Source organism: Rhipicephalus microplus, chromosome 6 (genome assembly GCF_043290135.1).
Source record: "Rhipicephalus microplus isolate Deutch F79 chromosome 6, USDA_Rmic, whole genome shotgun sequence".
Classification (NCBI taxonomy): Eukaryota; Metazoa; Arthropoda; class Arachnida; order Ixodida; family Ixodidae; genus Rhipicephalus; species Rhipicephalus microplus.
The window spans coordinates 92,392,754-92,416,599 of record NC_134705.1 but is presented as its reverse complement, the minus strand read 5'-3'; the positions used below and the strand labels follow the sequence as shown (position 1 = coordinate 92,416,599).

Below are 23,846 nucleotides of genomic sequence, written 5' to 3'. Positions count from 1 at the left end.
CCAGGCATCCATGAAGGACTTCCTTGAGATTTACACTGATGAATAAATCCTTCTGAGGCACAGCTGAGAGCAATGCACCTGTTTTACTACATTGGCACTTTTTCCAGAGCTTAGCTGTATGTCTGCATCGAACATTTCTTGGCTGCTGCCTTCTCTTTTCAGGGTCCCGCGAGGAACCTACTACAGAGGAGTTCTATTCAGCCCTGACAACGGTTGATCATGTGCTCCCCAAAGTGCAACACAACATGAACATTTCTATCCAACATCTCACAAAGTATAGCGGAGCTTGCATATATTAAACCCGCCCTTAATGAATTGCTGTGTATATTGAGCAGTTGCAAAACTCCCTCGAATGTATTTTAAATGTATAAAATGTTTTGTATACCGAATTACCTATAAATAGAGCTTTTATGTGGTCCAGTTGAGATTCAATATATTCAGCTTTAATTACATCCAGTTCCAAGGCATAAAAGTGAGGATTAACTAATCAAACTGAGCCGGTTCAAAAAGACTACTGAACAGAAAGAATCACTTATAGTTCATGCACCAAAAATTAACCAGGAAAGATAAAAGATGTGCGCTTACCTGCCCTGGCACGTCCGTCGTGCGGGCGGAGATGTCAAACAAGTCAGTGTCCGCCACACAGACATAACCTAAAAACGGCAGAAGAAAAAGTGACACTTAGCAAGAAAAAACTAAAAATAAAATAAAGGAGGTGTTGCTGAAAATCCGTGGAAACTTTATTACATCAAGAGCTGATAGCAATTTATGATGAATGGAGTAATAAAAAATATATTGTTTTATTTACCAATGCCATCACAAGACACCATAATTCCCTCAACCTTTTAGCTTGATGCGATCGGGTGTAACCCACAACACTTGTTACTACTACAGTCAAATCTCGTTATGGTGAACCTCAGATTAAAGATTTTTTTTTTCAGGATAATGACTTTAGTAAAAATCCCTTGTAGTGATAAGAAAGCGGTGATGAGGATGACGAGAGCAAAGACAATATTGAAACCGCACGCATGAAGCAACAGAAGAATCTGTACCGAACGCTGACGCTTCGAAGCGCATAAGAAGGATGCGCACTCTTAAGAGTTCGTCTTGCAACACTGAAGCTGCACGCTTCAGGCGAACATCGTGCTCTTCTTCAAATAACGTGCACTACTTACGTATTATTTCCCATTTATTTTTTGGTTCCTATTAGAGTGTAACACGATCATGGATTTATACCCAGAACATATAGGCGGCTCATCAAGTTTCATTTACAATTCTTGCACAAATCTTGAATATTTCACAAAAACTTTTCAAAATAACGCATGACTTTCAGCAGCCTTTTCAGAATCGTTTTACGGAGATTTAACTGCTTGCGTTACAGGCTATGCTGCAACGTTTGGGAAATATAAGAGATCATTTTTTATTGTCCTTTGATATGATTCATTTCAGATTGGAACATCCAGCAAGCCACGCGCCGAAATTGCAGCTGCAAGAATATAAGTCCCAATTTAGAATCACTCAGAAACGAGCTTTCAACTGCTTAGGACATATTCGAAAATTGCCTCTTTTCATAACAAAGAATCCTCAAAAGCACACAGTGTGTTGCTATTCAGACAAGTGTATTGGAGACACACTTTGAGGAGCGACTTACGCTACGCTATACTCATATCGTCTGCTACGAATATGCGCTTCGTTACTTGCTTTTGCAGATTTCTGTTTTTTTATAATGTTTATATGTTGCTTTTGTTCCTACCCCTTCCCCCTATCTACCCACCCTCACTTTGTCTGTCGCTCCTCTTCTTCCTCACTCGCACATGTATAATCAACTAGATTGTAACTTCATTAAGCCATTAAAGGAGAGTGAAATTTGTTTGCACTACCATCAGACAGGTCGGGTGGGTCATCCTTGGACACCTTGTCAGATATGTAGAGGAACACCTCCTCGGCGATGATTCTTCAAACAAGAAAAGGAAAAAGTCCACATTGGAGAAAGAAAAACATAACGTGTGCACAGAAGGATCTTTCAACGCCAAACGACCCAACCACTTAGGCAACCATCTCAAGTATATTAAAAAAAATTGTGTTAATTTAGTGCCTTAAAAATGCTTATTCGCTACAATATTTTGAAGAGAAAAAATTTTTCGCTCATATGGGAGCCTTCCGAGTTTTGCTTAATGTCACCTTAGTAATGTTTGCCAGAAAGTTTATGCCGAGCATATCTTTTTCCCGTTTAAATAGCAAGTTTCAATTTTATATTAGGCACAGGCATTTGTGCTCAGTAATATTACTGCAACTTTCCAGCCATATACATCACCAGAAAGCTTGTCAAAATCTTCTGTGTTCATATTTTTTAATTTCTTGACAACCATCTTCTGACTTCTTCATATGAAAGACTCCTCATTCTATTTCTTAATGCAGTCATTGGGGAATTACAAAAAATTATTTTGTTCCTTACAATAAGAATCTAATGATAAAACCTGCCATCTAAGAACTTTTTTTTTTCAATTGATGCATAATGGTTATTTTTAATTAGAGCAACATGTGATTTAAATTGCATCTAAATGTGTACTAAGATAAAGATTTTCTACAATTCAAGAATGATTTCTCACGATTTACAAGCTTCAGAGGTCTGAAAATATTTTAACGTAAAATGTTATTTATGTAGAGTGAGAATTGATTACTCAGATACCCATACATAACGCAATATCATAAAAGAAAGAAAAATACACAGAGGAGAGCGTTGCAAGATTTCTGGAAGTGTACATCACATAAAAACTAAATTGCTTTTAATACCTTACACAAATGCTTTTGCTTAATATGTAAATCAAAAATTAGTACTGTAAGAAACTATACTCTCCGAATAATTTCTCTCGGAAAATACCACTCTAATGAGATGATGCCAAATTCAGAAGGCTCCTACACGACAAAAAAACTTTTTCACTCTGAAGTATGCTAGCAATTCAGCGTTTTCAATGCAATAAATCGGTACGACATTTTCAAATACCTTTGAGATACAGTCGAACCCCACTACAACGAAAGTGACAGGGCGTGAAAAAAGTTTCGTTGAAGCGAAAATTTCATTATTATTGAAATCGAAAAATTATACCTGGTCTGAGCTAGCCAAACAAACTAACTTTTATTCCCGAAATTTTAAATGTGTTGGCTGCTTCCTATTCGTTCGCAAGAGCGTCACGATGCGATTCTCACCCATGCATTGCGACGCCATGGTGCAAAGCATGCTGAAACAATGGCCACAACGGTTTTCGTGAACAAACCTACCATAATTACTTGAATTTAACGTGCACCTTTATTTCGGTTAAGCGAGTTCATAAATCGCATGCGTGTTAGAATCGAGTACGGAAAAAAAATGAATCCGGTCATTCTATTGCCATCCGCATTTCCAAAATGGCCGCCCCCTACGTGCGTCGGCATGGCGCGTCGGCCATTTCTGCCTATGTGTTTCCCATGTGCGGCACTTCGTACGTGTGCTGAGGAGTTTGTTATCTTGTAGTACATTAGCATTGACGGCATGGAAGGGCCAACTCCAAAAACTCGACCAGTGCACCACGATGCTGCTTTTAAAAGAAAAGTCATTGCGTGAGCAGAAACGGACGGAAATTGGGCCGCGGTCGTTCGGAGTTCCCGAAACATGCGTGCGGGACTGGCGGAAACAAAAGCAGAAGATTATCGACAGCAAAGCTTCACGCAAAGGCTTCAGTGGACCACACCAGGGTCGGTTTCCGCAAATTGAGGAGCTGCTCGGCGAGTATGTGCTTGAGCAGCGAGCGGCACAGCAGCCCGTGACGACAGAACTGCTCCAAGTGCGAGCTATGCAGTTAGCCTTAGAAAAAGGGCTAATGCGGAGCCAGTTTAAAGCGAGCAGGTGCTGGCTAACTAACCTTATGAAGAGGAAAGGCTTTTCCCTCCAAAGGCAAACGGGCATATGCGAAAAGTTTCGGGAGGAGTACGATGAAAAGCTTCACAGTTTTCAGAGGTTCGTCCTAAACTTGCGGCACAACAACGACTACCTGCTTGGGCAAATCGGGAATGCCGATCAGACGCCTCTTTACTTCGACATGCCTGGCACCACAACCCTCGAGAAGAAGGGGGCGAAGCAAGTTCGCGTGCTGACATGGGACCGCGGTAAAACTAGAGTGACGGCAATGCTCCGTTGCACATCGGATGGGCACAAGCTTCCCCTGCACCTCATATTTAAACGGAAGACGCTTCCGAAAGGAGTCGTTTTCCCGAGTGGTGTGATCGTGCGGGCCAATGAGAAAAATGGGTGCGCATTGCAATCGATGTCTTATTTATTTTTATTGTTTTCGTCGTGGACACCGGGTGCGTGTTACAATCGAGGGCGCGGTAGAATTGAGTAAATACGGTAACAATTGCATTAACATAACACCAGCAACTGTTCCAACGATGCCGAGGTGGAGGCAGGGTTTCGCGCAGTGGTGACTTTTGCCTTATTTTATGCTATTCTTATCCATCACTCCTGGCTGGCTGATTTTGTCGATAATGCGGACGAACTGCCCCTTTAGTTAGTTACCAAACTGGTCAAGTGCAAACAGAATGATAAGCATTGGCATCAGAAAATGCCACCGTTCCGCGAATGCACCCAGTAGCTGCGCGACGGAAACCATGAACTGAGTGATTGAGCTTCAGCCATTGCTTCAGCTTCGAATCGCCTGCAACTCAAAAGCAAGCCAGTGGCAAAAGCAGGGCAGTCGCATTGCCATCCCTATTGAGCAATGGCGGCACCCATGCTTGGTAAACAGTGGCGGTTTCTGGTCGTGCCAACGTGTTTTCCTAGACTTCGTCGATGTATTTTCATGTTATGAAAATGCATCAAAATGTTAAAGATTGTGCTTACTGCATAGCATTAAATATCTAAGCCTGGAATTGCACCATCGAATTCCGTTGAAGCAGAACAGCACAAGGAAAAGTGCTGGTTGTGGCCAGAATATTTATGCACCGACTCCTATGAACTGCTGACAGGAAACCAAGAATTGTTCGTTGTTTCGGTCAAGCGGCGTTCGTTGTAGAGAGGTTCGACTGTATTCCCCAGTACGGCTGGGACGTTCATGTGGAATGACCTAGAAACGAAATTTTCAAACAAAAACCAGAGAGATATACTAAGACCACATATTAGTTTCAGTCAGTCTCGCATTTTAGCCTGGCACTCTACGTACAGCAGCGTCACGCAACTACTCTAGCCAAACTTTGTATACCTAACCCAGAATGTAATGCATACTTTTTTTTTTTTGACAAGAATATGGGCCTGAGAATTCTCAGCACACTCCAGTCACACACTAAATGAAAATCCATTTTTCAGCATTTTCAACAACCTACTAATAGAGAGCGTCACACTTCACAAAATGGTGGTACAGCAGTTTTTGTTGGTGGTACAACAAAATGGTGGTACAGCACCACTATGACTTGCGTGCATTGTGGTGCATGCATGGTGCTGTGCAGTTTTTATTCAATCAAAAGCTAATTTAAAAAAAGATGCAGTTTTTATTCAATCAAAAGCTAATTTAAAAAGAATTTTTTTTTTAGTTGAAGGTGGTGGCAACAGTTGTACCCAACTTTTTTCTGTTTGGCCGAGTCTTGCGACCGCGAGTTGCAGCTTTTGTAAAAGTTGACCTGAAAAAGTTCTCAAAGGTTGCAAGTTTCAAAGAAACCTGAACCGTCATGACTGGCCCACTGGTTCTGTAAAGCAGCTTCGTGTAGATAGCATGCCCATAACAACTGGGACCACTGAAATGGTGCGCAATCAAGATATAGAAGAGAGACATTGCACAACATTTATGAGAGAAAAAAAAAAATGTTTTCTTCAACGATACACATGCATCTACCAGAAGCATAAATTTTCTATTCTGCAACATCAAACGTGTCATGGATTTGGTGTGTCCAAGAATCTTATAGATATGGCAAACGTAGCTTGTAAGATTAGGACAAGGAAAGGCAATGGCAAACTACGAGTACACAAAAACAAGCGACCTCACCTGAGCTGCGATGTGGTGGTGTTGGCAGTGATGTTGCTTGATATACTGAAGCTCTCCATCGACACAAGCGTCTGGTAAGGTAGAGACAGGGGCCTGCGAAACAACACGGCATGACGTGACTGGACACCTGATCCACATGTATGCTGGTGCGCAGACAAAAAATTTGTGCACATAGTTGAAGGCCTTCTGCCTAGTCTCACAATTATTGTGAAAAAAGTAGAATCTTGATATATTTAAGCACACAGATTCCTGCAAGCTTCTTTTGGCTTCAGTAAGCTTTGCCACAGCACAGGATTGTATTGTGGTGAAACATACGAATCAAATGGCCAATTTTGCATTGAAACTCGTTACATGACGTCTATAACTTATCGAAACAGTGATGCGCAGATAATTGCCCGAGTGCCAACAATCACTCTAAAATGTATGCCGATACATATACAGAATGCCAATAGACATGACCCATGTGTTCAGACTAAACAACCGGCGACTATTCTCACCGAGCAATATTTTGGGTCTAACATCTTTCTCTGCACAAGTTTGCCTAATAAAGAATAATTCACATTTGGAACTACCTTATTCTCAATAGTTGGAGGAATACACCGAATCCAATAACCGTAATAAAGTAAAAGTTGACAGCCAGATAATCAAGCTTTAAGGCACCCAGTATGTTTTCAAGTAGCACGGCTAAGAAGCGTTCAGAAGGACCAGCCGTAAATAAATGTCTCCAAGAAACTCCCGAAGTATGTGAAAGAGCAATGACCTGTAGTCGATGGCACAGTTGGAGAGGGTCAGGTGAAACTCTGTGACCACGCCGAGCGGCTGGTAGCCAAGAACTTCTTCGTCGATCACGTCGAAAAAGTCGACAAACTGCTTGACCCAGCTGCGTCTAAATGGTGTCATTCGGTGTCTCAAGGTGGTGTCGCTCACCCCCAATGCTACCTTGATTGTCTGCAGAAAAGAAAAAAAAGACTAAAATTCGTAGCAGACAAAGCCTCTTTGGGAGTTGTCTGATAGTGTTGTCACACAGCCATGACAAAGAAGGACATGACAGGGGTGGCACAGCTCATATAGATTTTGCAGCAGCATTTGGAGCAGAGGAAAAAAAAATTTTTGGAGCCATTAGTGTCGGCCACATTGAATTTTTTGTTTTTTCTATATATCTAATATTTTACCACACCATATCATTTGCCATACATACCACATCGAATGTCATGGCTGTTTTCAGAGTCACTTAAAAAATGCATTTACTGAATTGCAATGAGAATCTTGTACTCCTGCCGCGACTCTCTCCGTAGGCGCAACATACCTATTAAAAATGTACGTTTTTGCTTGCATTCATTTTCCTGGACTACCTGATTTTTCGAACACTTTTGCGGTCTTCTAAGGGTCCGGGAAATCGGATGTTGACTGTAGCGCCGTAAAAACGAAGACGTACTAATTTTATGTTAGACCTACATTTCCTGGTTCCAGTTTCACCCGGAACATTACATTCAATACCCCGGATAAACCAGAATCAGTATTTTACACCACTGTTAGGTTCTGCTAAAACTGGATGGATATCGAATTTATGATTGTCGCTTTCTGCGTTCTGCATTTTGGAGCAGCGTGGTGCAATTTGAGGAAGTCCTCCAGTTTTGGTGCAACTTGGCACAGCTGTACCATTCCTGACAGGAACACAGGCACGTAAAGATGAAACATTTTGTTAAATGAACTGGTGCCCAGAAAGTGAAGCGACACACCGAGTGAGACGACAGCGTTGAACACAATCATCAGTCATCGTCCATCTAATCGTTTGTGAAATGTGCAGGCTTTAATGAATGTCTAATCGAACATTCCAGTGTTATTGCTGCTTGCCTTAGTTTAGATGAAGCCCAACTGCTCGCATCGTGCGCAAAATATAACCAGCACTATCTACAACGATGAGGAAGCTTCCCATGTATTTCGACACGACCTACGCCAAGCTTCAGTTATGTAGCTAATGATAGCACGGAAATGAGCGTGTGTGGAATTACTTTCACAATTGCATAACTTAAGGAACATACAGCAAAACTAGACAACATTATCCATTACTTTAACCAACATTAGCCGACACTGATTATGTTTTTAACAGGTCTACACTCAGCTGCAACGATAAAATGAGAATGGCTGCATGCATCAGTGTCATGAAGACATTAAACAATGACAGCCTAAAGCTCCTTTAATTCCTTCACAAGACACTGACACCGAATCACAATCGAAGACTGATGTCCCACCTTCACGCCTTGCGAATGGTCCGCATTGGTTTCAATTACTAGCGAGAGCATGTCTGCAACTTCGGGCTCGGAGACCACGAAGGAAGGTGCCTTCGTGGATGTCACGCCGTCGCCGGACTTGTACAGGACGGGCAGCGGTGTCGCTCGGTCCCAAACGGAGCACACTTGCCCTGAAACCAGAAAGGTAAAGCTTGATTCAGCGACTTTTATTTTTGACTAGGCTTGCGCGAATAGTGAATTTTAGTTTCAAAGCGAATTTGAAGTGAATAGTGATTTTGGTCAAATATTTTCAAATCAAATTCGAATAGTATGTATATAACATATTATCATTGTTGTTTTTCTTCAAACAAAGTGGGAACAATTTGGAATAGAAGCAGGATTTGACTTTTGGGAGAATGCAAGCGATGACCTGTAAAATATGTAATGTGTTATGTTTAAAATTTACTACACTTCGAGTATATAGGCCTATAAAACAACCTTTTTAACTTAAAAAAATGATGATTTGATGTAAGGGTAGTATGTTCATTTAACCATGAAATGAAGCTTCGCGGCAGTCGAATTTCTCCTGGGTATGTGTTTTGACGGCTTAGCACTCCTTTATTGCAGTGAAACCACCTTTACAAATGGTTACATGCAGACAAATACATTTAGACAGGTGCTTTCATGGCTTAGCACCCCTCTGTCGCAATGAAACCACCTTTACAGGAATTGTATGCCGGCTAACATGCAACTATCGTATAAACCGGAATATAAGTCGAGATTTTTTCAATAAAATATCAAGCTAAAGTCGCCCCTCGTCTTATATGGCGGTGCCTAGCCGATAGTGCAACGCTGTCTGGCAACATATGGCTTGCATGGGCTTGTGAAGCCAGACGCGGCCATATCCACATCCATATCCAATCGGAGTCCATTTTCTTTGTGTTCATGATTTGCTTCTGATCTGTTCCGAGTTTTCGCTCCGCTTGACATTGGGCTGCATTTTTAGTGGTCTTTTTTATTTCGTTCACTGAATATGTCTAGTGGTGCGAGGAGGCAGTACTCAGCTGTGTTTAAACTCATCATCATCATCAGCCTGACTACGTCCACTGCAGGACAAACGCCTCTCCCATGTTCCGCCAGTTAACCCGGTCGTGTGCTTGCTGCTGCCAATTTATACCCACAAACTTCTTAATCTCATCTGCCCACCTAACCTTCTGTATCCCCCTAACCTGCTTCCCTTCTCTGGGAATCCAGTTAGTTACCCTTAATGACCAGCGGTTATCCTGTCTATGCGCTACATGCCCGGCCCATGTCCATTTCCTCTTCTTTATTTCAACTATGATATCCTTAACCCCCGTTTGTCCCCTAATCCACTCTGCTCTCTTCTTGTCTCTTAAGGTTACACCTACCATTTTTCTTTCCATTGCTCGCTGCGTCGTCCTCAATTTAAGCTGAACCCTCTTTGTAAGTCTCCAGGTTTCTGCTCCGTAGCTAAGCACCGGCAAGATACAGCTGTTATATACCTTCCTCTTGAGGGATAGTGGCAATCTACCTGTCATAATTTGAGAGTGCTTGCCAAATGTACTCCACCCCATTCTTATTCTTCTAGTTACTTCAATCTCGTGGTTAGGCTCTGCGGTTATTACCTGCCCTAAGTAGACATAGTCTTTTACAACTTCAAGTGCACTATTACCTATCTCGAAGCGCTGCTCCTTTCCGAGGTTGTTGTACATTACTTTCATTTTCTGCAGATTAATTTTAAGACTTACCTTTCTGCTCTCCTTGTCTAACTCCGTAATCATGAGTTGCAATTCGTCACCTGAGTTACTCAGCAATGCAATGTCATCGGCGAAGCGCAGGTTACTAAGGTATTCTCCATTAACTCTTATTTCTAACTGTTCCCATTCTAGGCTTCTGAAAACCTCCTGTAAGCACGCGGTAAATAGCATTGGGGAGATTGTGTCCCCCTGCCTTACACCCTTCTTGATTGGTATTCTGTTGATTTCTTTATGAAGCACTATGGTAGCAGTTGATCCCCTGTAGATTTCTTCCAGAATGTTTATATATACTTCATCTACGCCCTGATTCCGCAGTGTCTGCATGACGGCTGATATTTCTACTGAATCAAACGCCTTCTCGTAATCTATGAAGGCTATGTATAGTGGTTGGTTATACTCTGAGCATTTCTCTATTATCTGATTGATAGTATGAATGTGGTCAATTGTTGAGTAGCCTGTTCGAAATCCTGCTTGTTTCTTTGGTTGATTGAATTCTAATGTTTTCTTCACTCTGTTAGCAATTACCTTTGTAAATAGCTTGTATACTACAGAGAGCAAGCTGATCGGCCTGTAATTCTTCAAGTCCTTGTCATCTCCTTTCTTATGCATTAAGATGATGTTAGCGTTCTTCCAAGACTCTGGTACCCTTCTTGTCAGGAGACACCTCGTAAACAGGGTGGCTAGTTTTTCTAACACAATCTGTCCTCCATCTTTCAGCAGATCTGATGTTACCTGATCCTCACCAGCAGCTTTGCCTCTTTGCATGCTCTCCAAAGCTTTTCTGACTTCTTCTATCATTACTGGTGGGGTGTCATCTGGGTTACTGCTAGTTCTTATAGTATTAAGGTCGTGGTTGTCTCGGCTACTGTACAGATCTCTGTAAAACTCCTATGCTATTTTAACTATCCTATCCATATTGGTAGTTATTTTGCCTTCTTTGTCCCTTAGTGCATACATCCGACTTTTGCCTATCCCAAGTTTCCTCTTCACTGCTTTGACGCTTCCTCCGTTTTTCAGAGCGTGTACAATTCTCTCCATGTTATACCTTCTTACATCACATACTTTACGCCTATTAATCAACTTTGGAAGCTCCGCCAGTTCTATTTTGTCTGTTGTACTTGACACTTTCATGCTTTGACGCTTCTTAATTAGGTTCTTTGTTTCCTGGGAAAGCTTGCCGCCAGTGTCCTGTCTAACTACCCTGCCTCCAACTTCCACTGCACACTCCGTAATGATACTCGTTAGATTATCATTCATTGTATCTACGCTAAGGTTGGTTTCCTCACTAAGAGCCGAGTACCTGTTCTGCAGCGACACTCTGAATTCCTGTACTTTCCCTCTCAGTGATAGCTCATTGATTGGCTTCTTGCGTATCAGTTTCTGTCGTTCCTTCTTCAAGTCTAGGAGAATTCGAGACCGTACCATTCTATGGTCACTGCATCGTACCTTGCCAACTACTTCCACATCCTGCACGATTCCTGGGTGTGCAGTCATTATAAAGTCTATTTCGTTCTTATTTTCGCCATTAGGGCTCCTCCATGTCCACTTGCGGTTTTCTCGTTTTCGGTAGAAAGTATTCAAAATCCGCAAATTATTGCGTTCTGCGAATTCTACTAGTAGCTCTCCTCTGGCGTTTCTAGTACCGATGCTATAATCTCCTACTGCCTGGTCTCCAGCCTGCTTCTTCCCTACCTTTGCATTAAAGTCTCCCATCAGTATTGTATACTGTGTTTTTACCTTACTCATTGCCGATTCCACATCTTCATAGAAGCTTTCAACTGAAGCGTCATCATGGCTGGATGTAGGCGCGTAGGCCTGCACGACCTTCATCTTGTATCTCTCATTGAGTTTAATTACGATACCTACCACCCTTTCATTATAGCTATAGTATTCCTCTATGTTGCCAGCTATGTTTCTGTGAATTAGGAACCCCACTCCCAGTTCTCTTCTGTCTGCCAAGCCCCGATAGCAAAGGACGTGCCCATTCTGTAGCACAGTATGCCTCATCTGTCCTCCTAACCTCACTGAGCCCTATTATATCCCATTTAACACCCTCTAGCTCCTCGAATAGTACAGCTAGACTTCCCTCACTAGATAAGGTTCTAGCGTTAAACGTTGCCAAGTTCAGGTTCCAAAGGCGACCTGTAGTCCAGAGATTCTTAGCACCCTCTGCTGCGTTGCAGATCTGACCGCCGCCATGGTCAGTTGCTTCGCAGCTGCTGGGAACTGAGGGCCGTGAGTTATTTGACGTATGCATGTGGGAGGTAGTGGCCAGATACTGCACCAGGGTGGCCAATCCTATGGTGAGGGAGTGCGTTCCCGGCGGTGGTTACCGGTGAGGCCGCACCCCAGGCCTCTTAATGCAGTTCCACCAGCACGCGGACTTTTTTTTTTTTTCCGGTTGGGAACTGCGGGGCACCGGGATTTGAACCACGGACCTCTTGCATGCGAGGCGGATGCTCTAACCACTACGCCATCGCCGCACCCGGATTGTTATGTTCTAAATGTAAGTTTCAGCGGTGTATCAGTCAAGTTTGTTGTTATTTTTATAAAAATGTTTTAATGAAATGAGATTTCTGCTGATTACACCCTTAATTAAGGGTCTAGAGAGTACGGAGTTGGGCCTCCGATTAGCCTATGGGGTGCTGTTTATTGATATATTAAGCGGACAAAATTTAAATTCGTTTGTGAGGTGATGTTACCAAATTAATCTTTTTAGTGATTAGGATTAATTTTGGTCACGAAATAGTTCCGGTACTATTACTCCTGTCCTGATGAAACCTGAGCGGCGACAGGTCTACAATTAGGGCTTTGCACTGTATGAGTTAGAATTTTCCCGGTAGGTTATTAGCAAAGTTAAAAGCGATCGTCAGGGAAAAAAAAAAAAAACACGTGGTTCAAGACTTTGATCTGACGGGCGTACCTTTCTCCCGAGCAGTGAGCCACCCTCCTCCTCTGAGCGAGGGAAGACGCGGGCACCCCACGTTCATTAGCGGTTTTCGTTATATTCTTTCTAACTCTGTATCTTCCAGTTACCTTAAGCTATCAAAATAATTTTTACACGGAAAAAACCGGACTGTTGTGTTCTGAAAGAAGATATTAGCTATTTTTCGGTGGCGTAAAAAAAAAAACGCCACCGTTTAAACTAGATGTTAAGTTCACAGAAGCGAACGGGAATATGGCTGCTCCGCGCCGCTTTGGTGTATCAAAAAAAAGCGTGCGCTATTGGAGGGCGCAGAAAGGGAAGCTGCAGATGTGCAATCCTCGAAAAATGTCGTTTCGTGGACGAAGTGCCGTTCATCCGCAGCTGGAAGATAAGCTAGCGGACTTTGTGCGGAAAGTTCGTGCGCGCTCGCTGCCAGTGATCGTGGACACCATTCGCAAGAAAGCCGTGGAACTCGCTCGAGAAGCTGGGCTCACGAGAGAAGAGCTTCGTGCACCGAACTCTTGGATGCGTCGATTTATGCGACGCAAAGGATTTTCTTTCCGGCGGCGCACATCCATCTGTCAAAAGTTGCCAGAGGAGTTCGAGGACAAGCTCATAAACTTTCAGCGCTTCGTAAACCGGCTTCGGGAGCAGAACGACTACATGATGGGGCAGATTGACAACGCCGATGAGACCCCCGTGTGGTTTGACATGCCTTCGTCGACCACGATCACGCAGCGCGGCGCCAAGGATGTGAAGCTGCTGTCCACTGGCAACGAGCACTCGCGCTTCACTGTCATGCTGGCAGATGGTAGAAAGCTTCCGCCCTTCGTCACTTTCAAATGCAAGACAATGCGATGGTGCGACAGTTGGTGCGACAATGCGATGGTGCGACAATGCGACAGTTGCGATGGTGGTAGAGGGGAGCTCCGACGATCGGGATGGGGTGCGCCCATGTCGCAAATAAATGTGGTTCGGCAGTTTTGGGTTGTTTTCCTTTTTTTTCTTTTTCGGTAACCTGAACTTGGGGGGTCGACCTATTCCCACTCGACCTATAGTCCGGTTTATACGGTATTTGTTCATCTCGAATACTTCAAATTTTCAACAATTTAAATTTGAATGGAAGCAAATTCAAATACTGTAATATTCGCACAAGCCTGTTATTGATGCTTCATCCGAGTTACATGATTGCCCACTACACCTAGCTATGCAACACTGGATACATGTGCGCACACATTTGTGCGCGTGCATGCCTGAGAATGCTTCTTTGGCTTCAGTGACCAACAAACAAGAAGTGCAAAAAAGTAAAAATTATTATTTTTGACAGGAGACTACTGGGCTCGGTCAAGAGTGACTGTACAAGTATGCATGTTCTTAATTTATGCAGCTTTCCTCAAATGAAAATAAATCAAAAACAAAACATGCAAGCATGTACACATACACACCTTCAGTAGGAACACAATGACACATCAACACAGAAAGGCTATAGGGCATTCACAGTTCCACATCCCATGAACACCAATAGCCTCTTACCTTAACAAAGTGAATTTCTAACGAACGTCCCTTTCTTCAGAAAAGAGGCCAACATATAGTCAAAGACAATTCATAATGGAATGAAATTCAAGTACACATTCAAACTACATTCCTAAGTGAATGGACTTAGAATGCACGATACAAGGGCATATGGCACTGCGTAACTTCGGTTAACTGTGCAAGAAAAAACACCCATCAACCTATCCAGCAAATGGGCTTTTGACACCGACAAATAGCACAGCTTTCCATGGTAGAAAGTGCATAAAATGTCAACGACGGTCACCAAACGGCATTTCCATTTTATCTGCCGTACAGATATGATTACTTTTAAACTGTGTTACCAATTTAGCTATTTTGTAGCTAGACCTAGCTACTTTTGGACTCTGCTAGCTAACGAAAGTTTGATTTAGCTACAAATAGCTATTCTAGCATTTTTATCCAAAATTTACCTCATAATCTAGCTATCTTAGCTAACTCTAGCTGTAGTGTATTGACATTTTCTGAATTATTGGTGCTGAGCAAGAAATACTTGTACATGTATATCAAACCAATAGTCATTTCATCCAAGGAAAGCATAGGGGACATTGTGTTTTTGAACTGTAGATTTTGTTGTAAGTTGCAGGAAATAAGTGGAAAAAAATCACACGTTGGGAATGCCACCGACAAAACGTGTGGTTTTTCGCCCACTTTTATTCCTCTTAATTTGTGACAGAATGTGCGTGTATGTGCGTATGCACTTGCATGCACAAATGGTAAGATGCCACAAATACAACTTGTCAAGTGATATGGATCAGAAATCGGCACAATAGCGCCATATTCCACACCAAAGTATGATGCTCTGCCAATGGCCGATGTCTGCCAACAATTATATGTATCGCAGGAGTTATGGTCGTTTACTCTCTTATAAGTAAAGGAGGAAGAGGGGTATAGAGATTGCTGCTTTACAGGAGTAACTAACCTGCCACTCCCATTACTCCATTTTAGGCATAATTACAAAGTTACTCCTCTCTCTCGCGGTTACTTCTCAAGGAAGCAACAGTTATTTCCAGCAAAAAAATGCACAGAAAACACACAATTTCTTGTATGTATTTTTCATTGAAGGAGAGGGTAATGACCGGAGTACAAGATTCCCATTGCAATTCAGCCAATGCATCACTTAGGTGGCTCTGAAAAAAGTTTTATGAAAAAAAAAATCTGACGTGGCTGGCGCTACCTCATAGATCAGCACTTGGGTTCAAAGAAGTTGCCTACCGTATAAACCGCACTATAGGTCGAGTGGGAATATAGGTCGAACCCCAAGTTCAGGTTACGAAAAAAAAAAAAAGTAAGACAGCCCAAAACTGCCGAACCACATTCATTTGCGAATTGAGCGCACCGCACTCACGATCGTCGGAGCTCCCCTCAACCACCATCGCAACTGCTCCTATTCGTCCGACGAAGCACCACTGTTTTCTGAAGACGAAAGTTTGTCACTGGCCGCCTCCCACAGTGCGTCGTCTTCAGTGCCATCCAGCGAGTTGCTGATGCAACATTTTTTGAAAGCATTTCCACCATGGAATCCGGCAAGGAGTGCCAGGCGGAATGCACCCAGCCACAAACAGTCGCAAGCGGAGGCCTCTGTAGGCGGACCGTCGGTGTCTGGGTTGTCGCCGGACAATCACTCTTGGTACTCCAGCCACACTCGGTTCTTGAACGGCTTGTTCAGCGCAACGTCGAGCGGATGGAGGGTGGACGTCATACCACCTGGCATCTCAGCGAGGTCTGTTTTCCCGTCGCCAAGTGCGCGTTTCACAGCCTAGTTAAGTGACCACAAAACACATCCAACACCAGCATGCTGCGAAGACGCAGCAGTGCACTTGCCCGACGGTTCCACACCACTCGTACCCATTCGAGCATCATGGCCTCGTCCATGTATCCCTTTTTGTTGATGCGAACAACACCAGGCGGGAACACTTCTTTCGGCATTGTCTTGCATTCGAAAATGACGAAGGGCGGAAGCTTCCTGCCATCTGCTGTGCATGCCAGCATGACGGTGAAGCGCAAGTGCTCATTGCCAGCGGACAACATCTTCACATCCTTGGCGCCGCGCTGCGTGATCATGTTCAACGAAGGCATGTCAAACCACACGGGGGTTTCATTGGCGTTGTCGATCTGCTCCATCATGTAGTCGTTCTGCTCCCGAAGCCGGTTCACGAAGCGCTGAAAGTTTATGAGCTTGTCCTTGAACTCTTCCGGCAACTTTTGACAGATGGATGTACGCCGCCGGAAAGAAAATCCTTTGCGTCGCATAAATCGACGCACAAAAGAGTTCAGTGCACGAAACTCTTCTCGCGTGAGCCCAGCTTCTCGAGCGAGTTCCACGGCTTTCTTGCGAATGGTGTCCACGGTCACTGGCAGCGAGCGCGCACGAACTTCCCACACAAAGTCCGCTAGCTTATCCTCCAGCTGCGGATGAACGGCACTTCGTTCACGAAACGACATTTTTCGAGGATTTCACATCTGCAGCTTCCCTTTCTGCGCCCTACAATAGCGCACGTTTTTTTCCGATACACCGAAGCAACACTGAGCAGCCATATTCCCGTTCGCTTCTGCGAACATCTAGTTTAACATCTAGTTTAAACGCAGCTGAGTACTGCCTCCTCGCATTGCTAGACATATTCAGTGAACGAAAAAAAAGGCCACTAAAAATGCAGCGCAATGTCAAGCGGAGCGAAAACTCAGAACAGATCGGAAGCAAATCATGAACACAAAGAAAACAGACGGAGAAAAAAAAAAAGACTGCGATTGGATTTGGATGCGGATATGGCCGCATCCAGATTCACAAGCACATGCAAGTCACATGTTGCCAGACAGCGTCGCACTTTCCGCTAGACACCGCTATATAAGACGAGGGGCGACTTTAGCTTATTATTTCATTGAAAATATCTCGACTTATATTCCCGTTTATACGGTATTTTCTTTTACAGGGCGTTCCTCTTGCCCGCGATCATGTCTGCCGTAATTTCAGTCAACGCCATATTGCTGCCGCACACCGATGACAGTTTCATCAGTGCTCGCGTCAACTCCGAGCTCGTTGGCTGTGTAGGAGATGGCTCTCCGTTCTCGGTGTCGGAATCCTCTGTAACTTCACCAATGATTTCGTCATCCGTCAAGTCCGCAGATAGCTCGAGGTCTTTGTCAGTGTTGGCAAAGCCCTCAAAGGTTATGCAGGCTGGAATCGACACGCCGACAGCGCACAGGTTGTCGAAGGCAACATCTGCGGATGGCAGTTTGTCACACAGGCTGTCCACTTGCAGCGAGACAGCAGTCTCGGCGACGAGTGTCAAGCTCGCGTGGTGAAAGCAGTTCCGCACTCTCTTGCATAACCGCCTTGCACAATTCCGCTGGCATGCTGACGGCAGACCTAAGGTCAACAGCAAAGCTTTTCCCGTTGTCGGAGCAGAGCACCACGCGGCTGAGCACGCGTGATTTGTAATGATGCTTCAAGTTCCAAATTATGCTTTGCTCCATCGGCTGCAGGATTGCTGTGGTGTTCAGCAGCAGAAATTCAATCCGTATAGCCTTTAGATCCTTGATGTGGCCATGCGCAGCGCAGTTATCCACAAACAGCACAACTCTTCGATTCTGCTGCATCTGTCCAGCTTGCGCACGTACAATTCGAATAACTGCTGCGTTACCCACGCCTTCTTGTTAGCTTTGTAGACAACAGGCAGAGTCACTGTCCCCTTGAAACATTTCGGATGCTTCGACTTGCCTATTACTAGAAACGTAACTTCTGCTGCCTGACATGTTGCTGCCAATGAGGACAGTGAGCCGCTCCTTGCTCTGTGTCTTGCTTGTAACGTGTCTTGCTTTTGCACTGCCGGCTTTTGCCCTACCAACTTTTTCTGCCTCTCACTAAAGGTCTAAAATTTCCAATAGGTTCTGTACACCATCAGGGTAAACCATGTGAAGGTGCTGACACCCTCTGTAACTGTAAAGTTGTTTGCGCCGCGTGGCGCACGTGTCTCGCCCACAAGCTGCATTTCAGGCTACAACCATCGGGCGATAGATGTCGTCGTGTTCGCGATAGTTGGCCACCACCATTGTCATCATCATCATGGTGTAGCGCCGGCGGTGACCCCTGGCGGAAGCAAGCCTTGGTAGCGGGCAGTGAGCGAGTCTCTTCGGCGCTTGGCGGTTGCCGCGAACGGTTGCCCCCGCGCGCCGGGGGCCCTTGTGGCAAGTCTTGCGTCGGCGACGCTGCCTTGGGTGTGTTATTAGTTTTTCGTGTTAATGTGTGTCACGTTTTAGAGTGTATGAAAATTGTGTGTAAGAATGTCTAAGGGGGTTGATCACGACTGATGTATCATTTGGCAGACAATGTCGTCGTCTAAATTAGTTAAATAAATGTATGTATGTTGTTTGGTCTGTACTGACCGCGTCTTCTGTGTCCGTTCTCTCCAAGAGCATAAGCATAGCGCTCTCTCGCCATTTCAAGACCCTACACTGGCTGCCCAACGTGGAGCTCTTGGAGTATCGGACGACAGGTTTTGAGGTTCAGTACAATTTTTTGTTTGAGCCGGGGAAGAGTAAGCTAGGGGGGACTTCTCATTGCTAGCGTCGGTGGTGTGCTTTCTTGACAAGCGAGGAGATCGATTTGTAACGTGTTTGAATTTGTCTGCAGGTTAAGTTTTTATTTATTTTTTTTGCTCGTAAGTGTTGTTCTTTTTTGTTGGTGTTAGTTTTCAAAGCCGTTGAATTGGGACGAGAGCTATGCGGTCTGCATCCTGGGGTAAGCAAGGCCTAGATCACGTGGTTTGTAGGCCAGGCCCGAAGCGAGTGAGTACGAAAGCCTCCTGGGTGGTCCGATTTTCTGTGAATAGCTGCTTCCATCTCTTTGGGCTCAGGCAGCCGGGTGTCGTGACACCGCCCGGGGCGGTGGAAGCCGATCGCTCGGTAGGCTGCTGTGTGCGGCGAGCGATAGGGCTACCTCACAGAGTGGATGTTTCCTCGCGGCTGCCTCTGCTGCGCCTAGGCTGGGCGCTGGGTGGATGCCGATTGTTGCCGAGCGACTCATTAGGCCTAAGGCTCTGCGCAGCCGCCTGTCGCACGTGGCACAACCAGAAAGATCGCGGCGTTGAGGAGTTGCTCGTTGCTTCCCTCACTTTTTTTTTTCATCTTGCGATGCACAAGTCAGCAAAAAGAGATTTTTGTTTTAATGTGACGGGCGTCTAGGCCGCCGCCGATGTATTAGCTAGCAGTGCTGACCATCGAACCATGTGGCCGGAAAGCCCGAAGCTCCCTTCCCTAGGCTCTGCTCCATTGTTGCCCTCGAGTGTTTTGAAATGTACGCAGCGGGAGTGATGCAATCCACGGCTGACTGTCTTGTGCACATCGTCAGCGACACTGGCCAGGAAAGCGGTCGGGAGGTCGGGCGAGCGAGATGCCTGGGACCTGCGCAACTGCCAGCAGTCCGGAGTCCTCGTGAGTGCTGGTCGCAACTAGAAGACGTGTCGGCATGAGTGATGGTTCGTCGTGCCGACGGCAAGGTTGCTGTTGCGGGACCGGTACTGAGGTGAAGTCGAGCCGGACAGTGCAGCAGTGTCGACCAGCGGCGGTGACGTAGTGCATGGACATTAGGAAACATGCGATTCCACTTTTTGGTTAAAGGTTGTGTAGCTAACTTCCTTGTTTTTAGGAATGTGGCTTGAATTAAGGCTGAGGAGATGTGGGGGTGCTGACACCCCCTGTAAAGTTGTTCGCGCCGCGTGGCGCACGTGTCTCGCCCAAAAGCCGCATTTCAGGCTACAACCACCGGGCGATAGATGTTCTGTTCGCGAGAGTTGGCCACCACTATCGTCATCATCATCATGGTGTGGCGCCAGTGGTGACCCCTGGTGGAAGCAAACCTTAGTAGCGGGCAAGAGTGGAGCGAGTCTTTTCGGTACGTGGCGGTTGCCGCGAACGGTTGTCTCTAGCGTGGGTCCTCGGTGCATGGTACTGCGGCCCGCGGGCCGGGGGCCCTCGTGGTAAGTCAAGCGTCGGCGACGCCGCCTTGGGTGTGTTATTGTGTTTTTCATGTTAATATGTTTGTCATGTTTTGGAGTGTGTGGATATTGTGTGAAAGGATGTCTTAGTGGGTTGATCACGACTGATGTATCATTCGGCGGACGATATCGTCGTCTAAATTAGTTAAATAAATGTATGTATGTTGTTTGGTCTGTACCGACCGCGTCTTCTGCGTCCGTTCTCTCTAAGAGCGTAGCGTAGCCCTCGCTCGCCAATTCGAGACCCCACAACCAGGACTTAAAGATTGTACCGTATTTACTCGCTAATCCTCGCACTCGCATAATTCTCGCACCCCCCACATCGCCCAACAAAAATACCATTTCTCTTTTTCCTCGAGTAATTATCGCACCCCAAAAACTGCGACAATAATGTCGTCTGCTCGTTCAAACCACTGATGATGATAGTGCACGCCATCTCTTAAGCATCAAGCGTACTATTATTGCACAGATATTCAATCCAATCCAAGCCAAGCCAAAGTGGCTAGTGTGCATTGCAGCGTGTTTTGTATGTTGTTACGGTAATCTTGCTACATTATGGGGCAATACTGAAGCTACTAGGTTGCTTTCAAGTTGAAAGTGATTGATCATCATGTAAACAACGGCAACAGGGCCGCCGGTAGGCCTTTCGGAGCATACCGGTTTTGTATTAGCTACTGGTGACGGCAGCTGAAAGCCACCAAGAGGCGTTGGGCCTGCCGTGTGCTTAAAACTGGGACTGATGGTAAACTTTATTTTTTCAGAAGGGAACTGCGGACGATTCTGTTAAATAGTTATCAGCCCAATACTGACGTCCTACGCTTACCTTTTGAGGACTCCAGTTGAGCAAAGAACGCTACTGCCACGCCCGCAACGCCCAGAAGTATTGCGTGTGGTATTCTAATTCTCGACTATTTGCTTGCACTTTTTGTGTCTCAAATAAATCTTGCCTTGTGTTGAACGTGTGCTTTTATTGTTGAGGTAAATTTTAATTAGTAGTTCTCAAAGCTTGCTGTTAGTTGCTGGTGTGAGAATCCCGATTTGCGGCCACTTCGTTTTTTTTTTTTTTTTTTTTTCGCTGTGAACCTTTTCGTGGAAAGATTGCCCCGCGTAATTCTCGCACCCCTCAACTTTGCATCGGTTTTCCGCCAAAAAAGTGCGAGGATTATGAGAGTAAATACGGTAGTATGGTATGTGTTTAATTAGCAATTCATAGCTATGATAAGCATCTTATGAAATAAACAGCCAAGGAACAGCAGTCACCCAAAAAGAACCAACATGAGCACTAACCACAACAACCGCCTTCTTCGTCATTACTCTACAAGTAATCACATTCGTCACCATAGTAGTAATCAATGTGATACATTACAAGGGCATCCAGTTGTGTATAATTCAGAGAACCAAGTAGTACCTAATTACTAATTTATACTTAATTCCTGTTTTGTCTCGAATTTTTTTTTGCAAGAAGTGTACTCTCAACGGCCAAAAGGAAATCCGACCAAATGTTCTGAAACTTCCTTTCTGTAGAATAGTGCTTGTGCGTTGCGGATGCCCTTACCGTGGTGTTGAAGGCTGGCCGTGCCTGCGTTGAAGATGACGTAGTTGACATCTGGGTCACCTCGGTGACTGCTGCTCACAAACAGTTGCGCATCCTTGACAGAGACACGCAAGTGACCATGGTACTTGGACATGATGTTTCCGTCCGAATCCTGCAATGACAACACCACGATAAGGACTAAATCCAGATTACTTATTTATTTATCAATACTGCAACTTCCCAGAGAGGGTTTTAGCCAAGAAGAAACAAAATATGGACAACACTTCAGCCTTGCCCTGACGAGCTAAACGTGATGGCATAATCAGGTTCAGTATGCATCGCCTTCACCTACGTCGCAAGAAAAGGCACGTTCGTGAATGTAATATTGGCCGTTTTAGACTCTCCTAGGATGTCTAGTGGACATACACAGTATGCTCGAACTACACTGTAACGAAATTACATCTTACACAAAAATATCTGAAAATTTGTTATAAAAATATATTCCTAATGCCAAATCATATTTCATTATATCCGTGTTCGTTATACCAAGGTTTCAGAGTAGAATACGTTACAGCGAATGCCATTAGGCAGCGATTTACACCAAGGCTAGTCTTGTGCGAATATTTAGATGCTTTAAATATTCAGATTAATATAACCACATTCAAATTAGGTTCAATTCAAATTTATATTATTGAAAATTTCCAAGTATATTCGAAACGAACAGATAAGTGTATAAGTCGCATGTAACCTCCTGAAAAGATAGTTTCACAGTAATAAAGGGTTCCTAAGCCGTGAAAATGCCTAGCTAGAAAAAATTTGCCCTGCTGCAAAGCCTCATTTAAAAGTTAAATGAACATATAACTCTCACATATCATTTTTTTTTTAATTTAAAAGGTTGTTTACGGGCTTATATGCTACAAGTATAATAAATTTCAAAAAGTAACATATTTTACAAGTTATCACTTGCATTGTATTGAAAGTGAAGTCCTGCTACTATTCCAAGTTTTTTTCTCTTTGTATGAACCAAAAAGAATGGCATATGTACAGGCCTTCCTGCAGTATTAAAAAAAAAACATATTGTGCAGGTTAGTTGGGTCATGACAAATATGCCCATTTTTTTTTTATGATATGTGATAGGAATACCAAAATTACTCGAATCTAACGCGCACCTTTTTTCCGGCTAAGCGAGTTCATAAATCGCATGCATGTTAGAATTGAGTACGAAAAAAAAAAATGAATATGGTTATTCTATTGCCATCGGCATTTCCAAAATGGCTGCCCCCTAAGTGCGTCGGCATTGCGCTAGGGTGGCTGCCACCCTAATTGCGCGTCGGCCATTTCCGCCGACGTGTTTCCCATGAGCCGCACTTCGTACGTGTGCTGAGGAGTTCGTCATCTTGTAGTGCATTGGCATCGATGGCGTGGAAGGGCCGACTTTAAAAACTCGACGAGTGCACCACGATGCCGCTTTTAAAATAAAGTCATCACGTGTGCCGAAATGAACGGAAATCGGGCCGCATCGCGGTCGTTCGGAGTTCCCGAAACGTGCGTGCGGGACTGGCGGAAACGAAAGCAGAAGATTGTCGACAGCAAACATTCAAGCAAAGGCTTCAGTGGACCATAGCAGGGTCGGTTTCCGCAAATTGAAGAGCTGCTCGGCGAGTATGTGATTGAGCAGTGAGCGGCACAGCAGCCCGTGACGACAGAACTGCTTTAAGTGCAGGCATGCAGTTAGCCTTAGAAAAAGGGCTAATGCGGAGCCAGTTTAAAGTGAGCAGGTGCTGGCTAACTAACTTTATGAAGA

General features: G+C 44.5%; 1 protein-coding gene across 1 annotated transcript in view; it reads right to left on the bottom strand.

Moving 5' to 3' along the window:
* The window catches only part of Atg2 (Autophagy-related 2), a 174,012-nt gene that overhangs the window by 63,603 nt on the left and 86,563 nt on the right, over positions 1 to 23,846 (bottom strand). Inside the window, exons 22-27 of the mRNA XM_075866197.1 lie at positions 22,064 to 22,214; positions 8,264 to 8,433; positions 6,772 to 6,959; positions 6,012 to 6,104; positions 1,881 to 1,954; positions 586 to 653 (exon numbers count right to left, since the gene is read on the bottom strand). Coding sequence (XP_075722312.1) covers positions 586 to 653; positions 1,881 to 1,954; positions 6,012 to 6,104; positions 6,772 to 6,959; positions 8,264 to 8,433; positions 22,064 to 22,214 — 744 coding nt within the window. The remainder of the gene's footprint in view (positions 1 to 585; positions 654 to 1,880; positions 1,955 to 6,011; positions 6,105 to 6,771; positions 6,960 to 8,263; positions 8,434 to 22,063; positions 22,215 to 23,846) is intronic.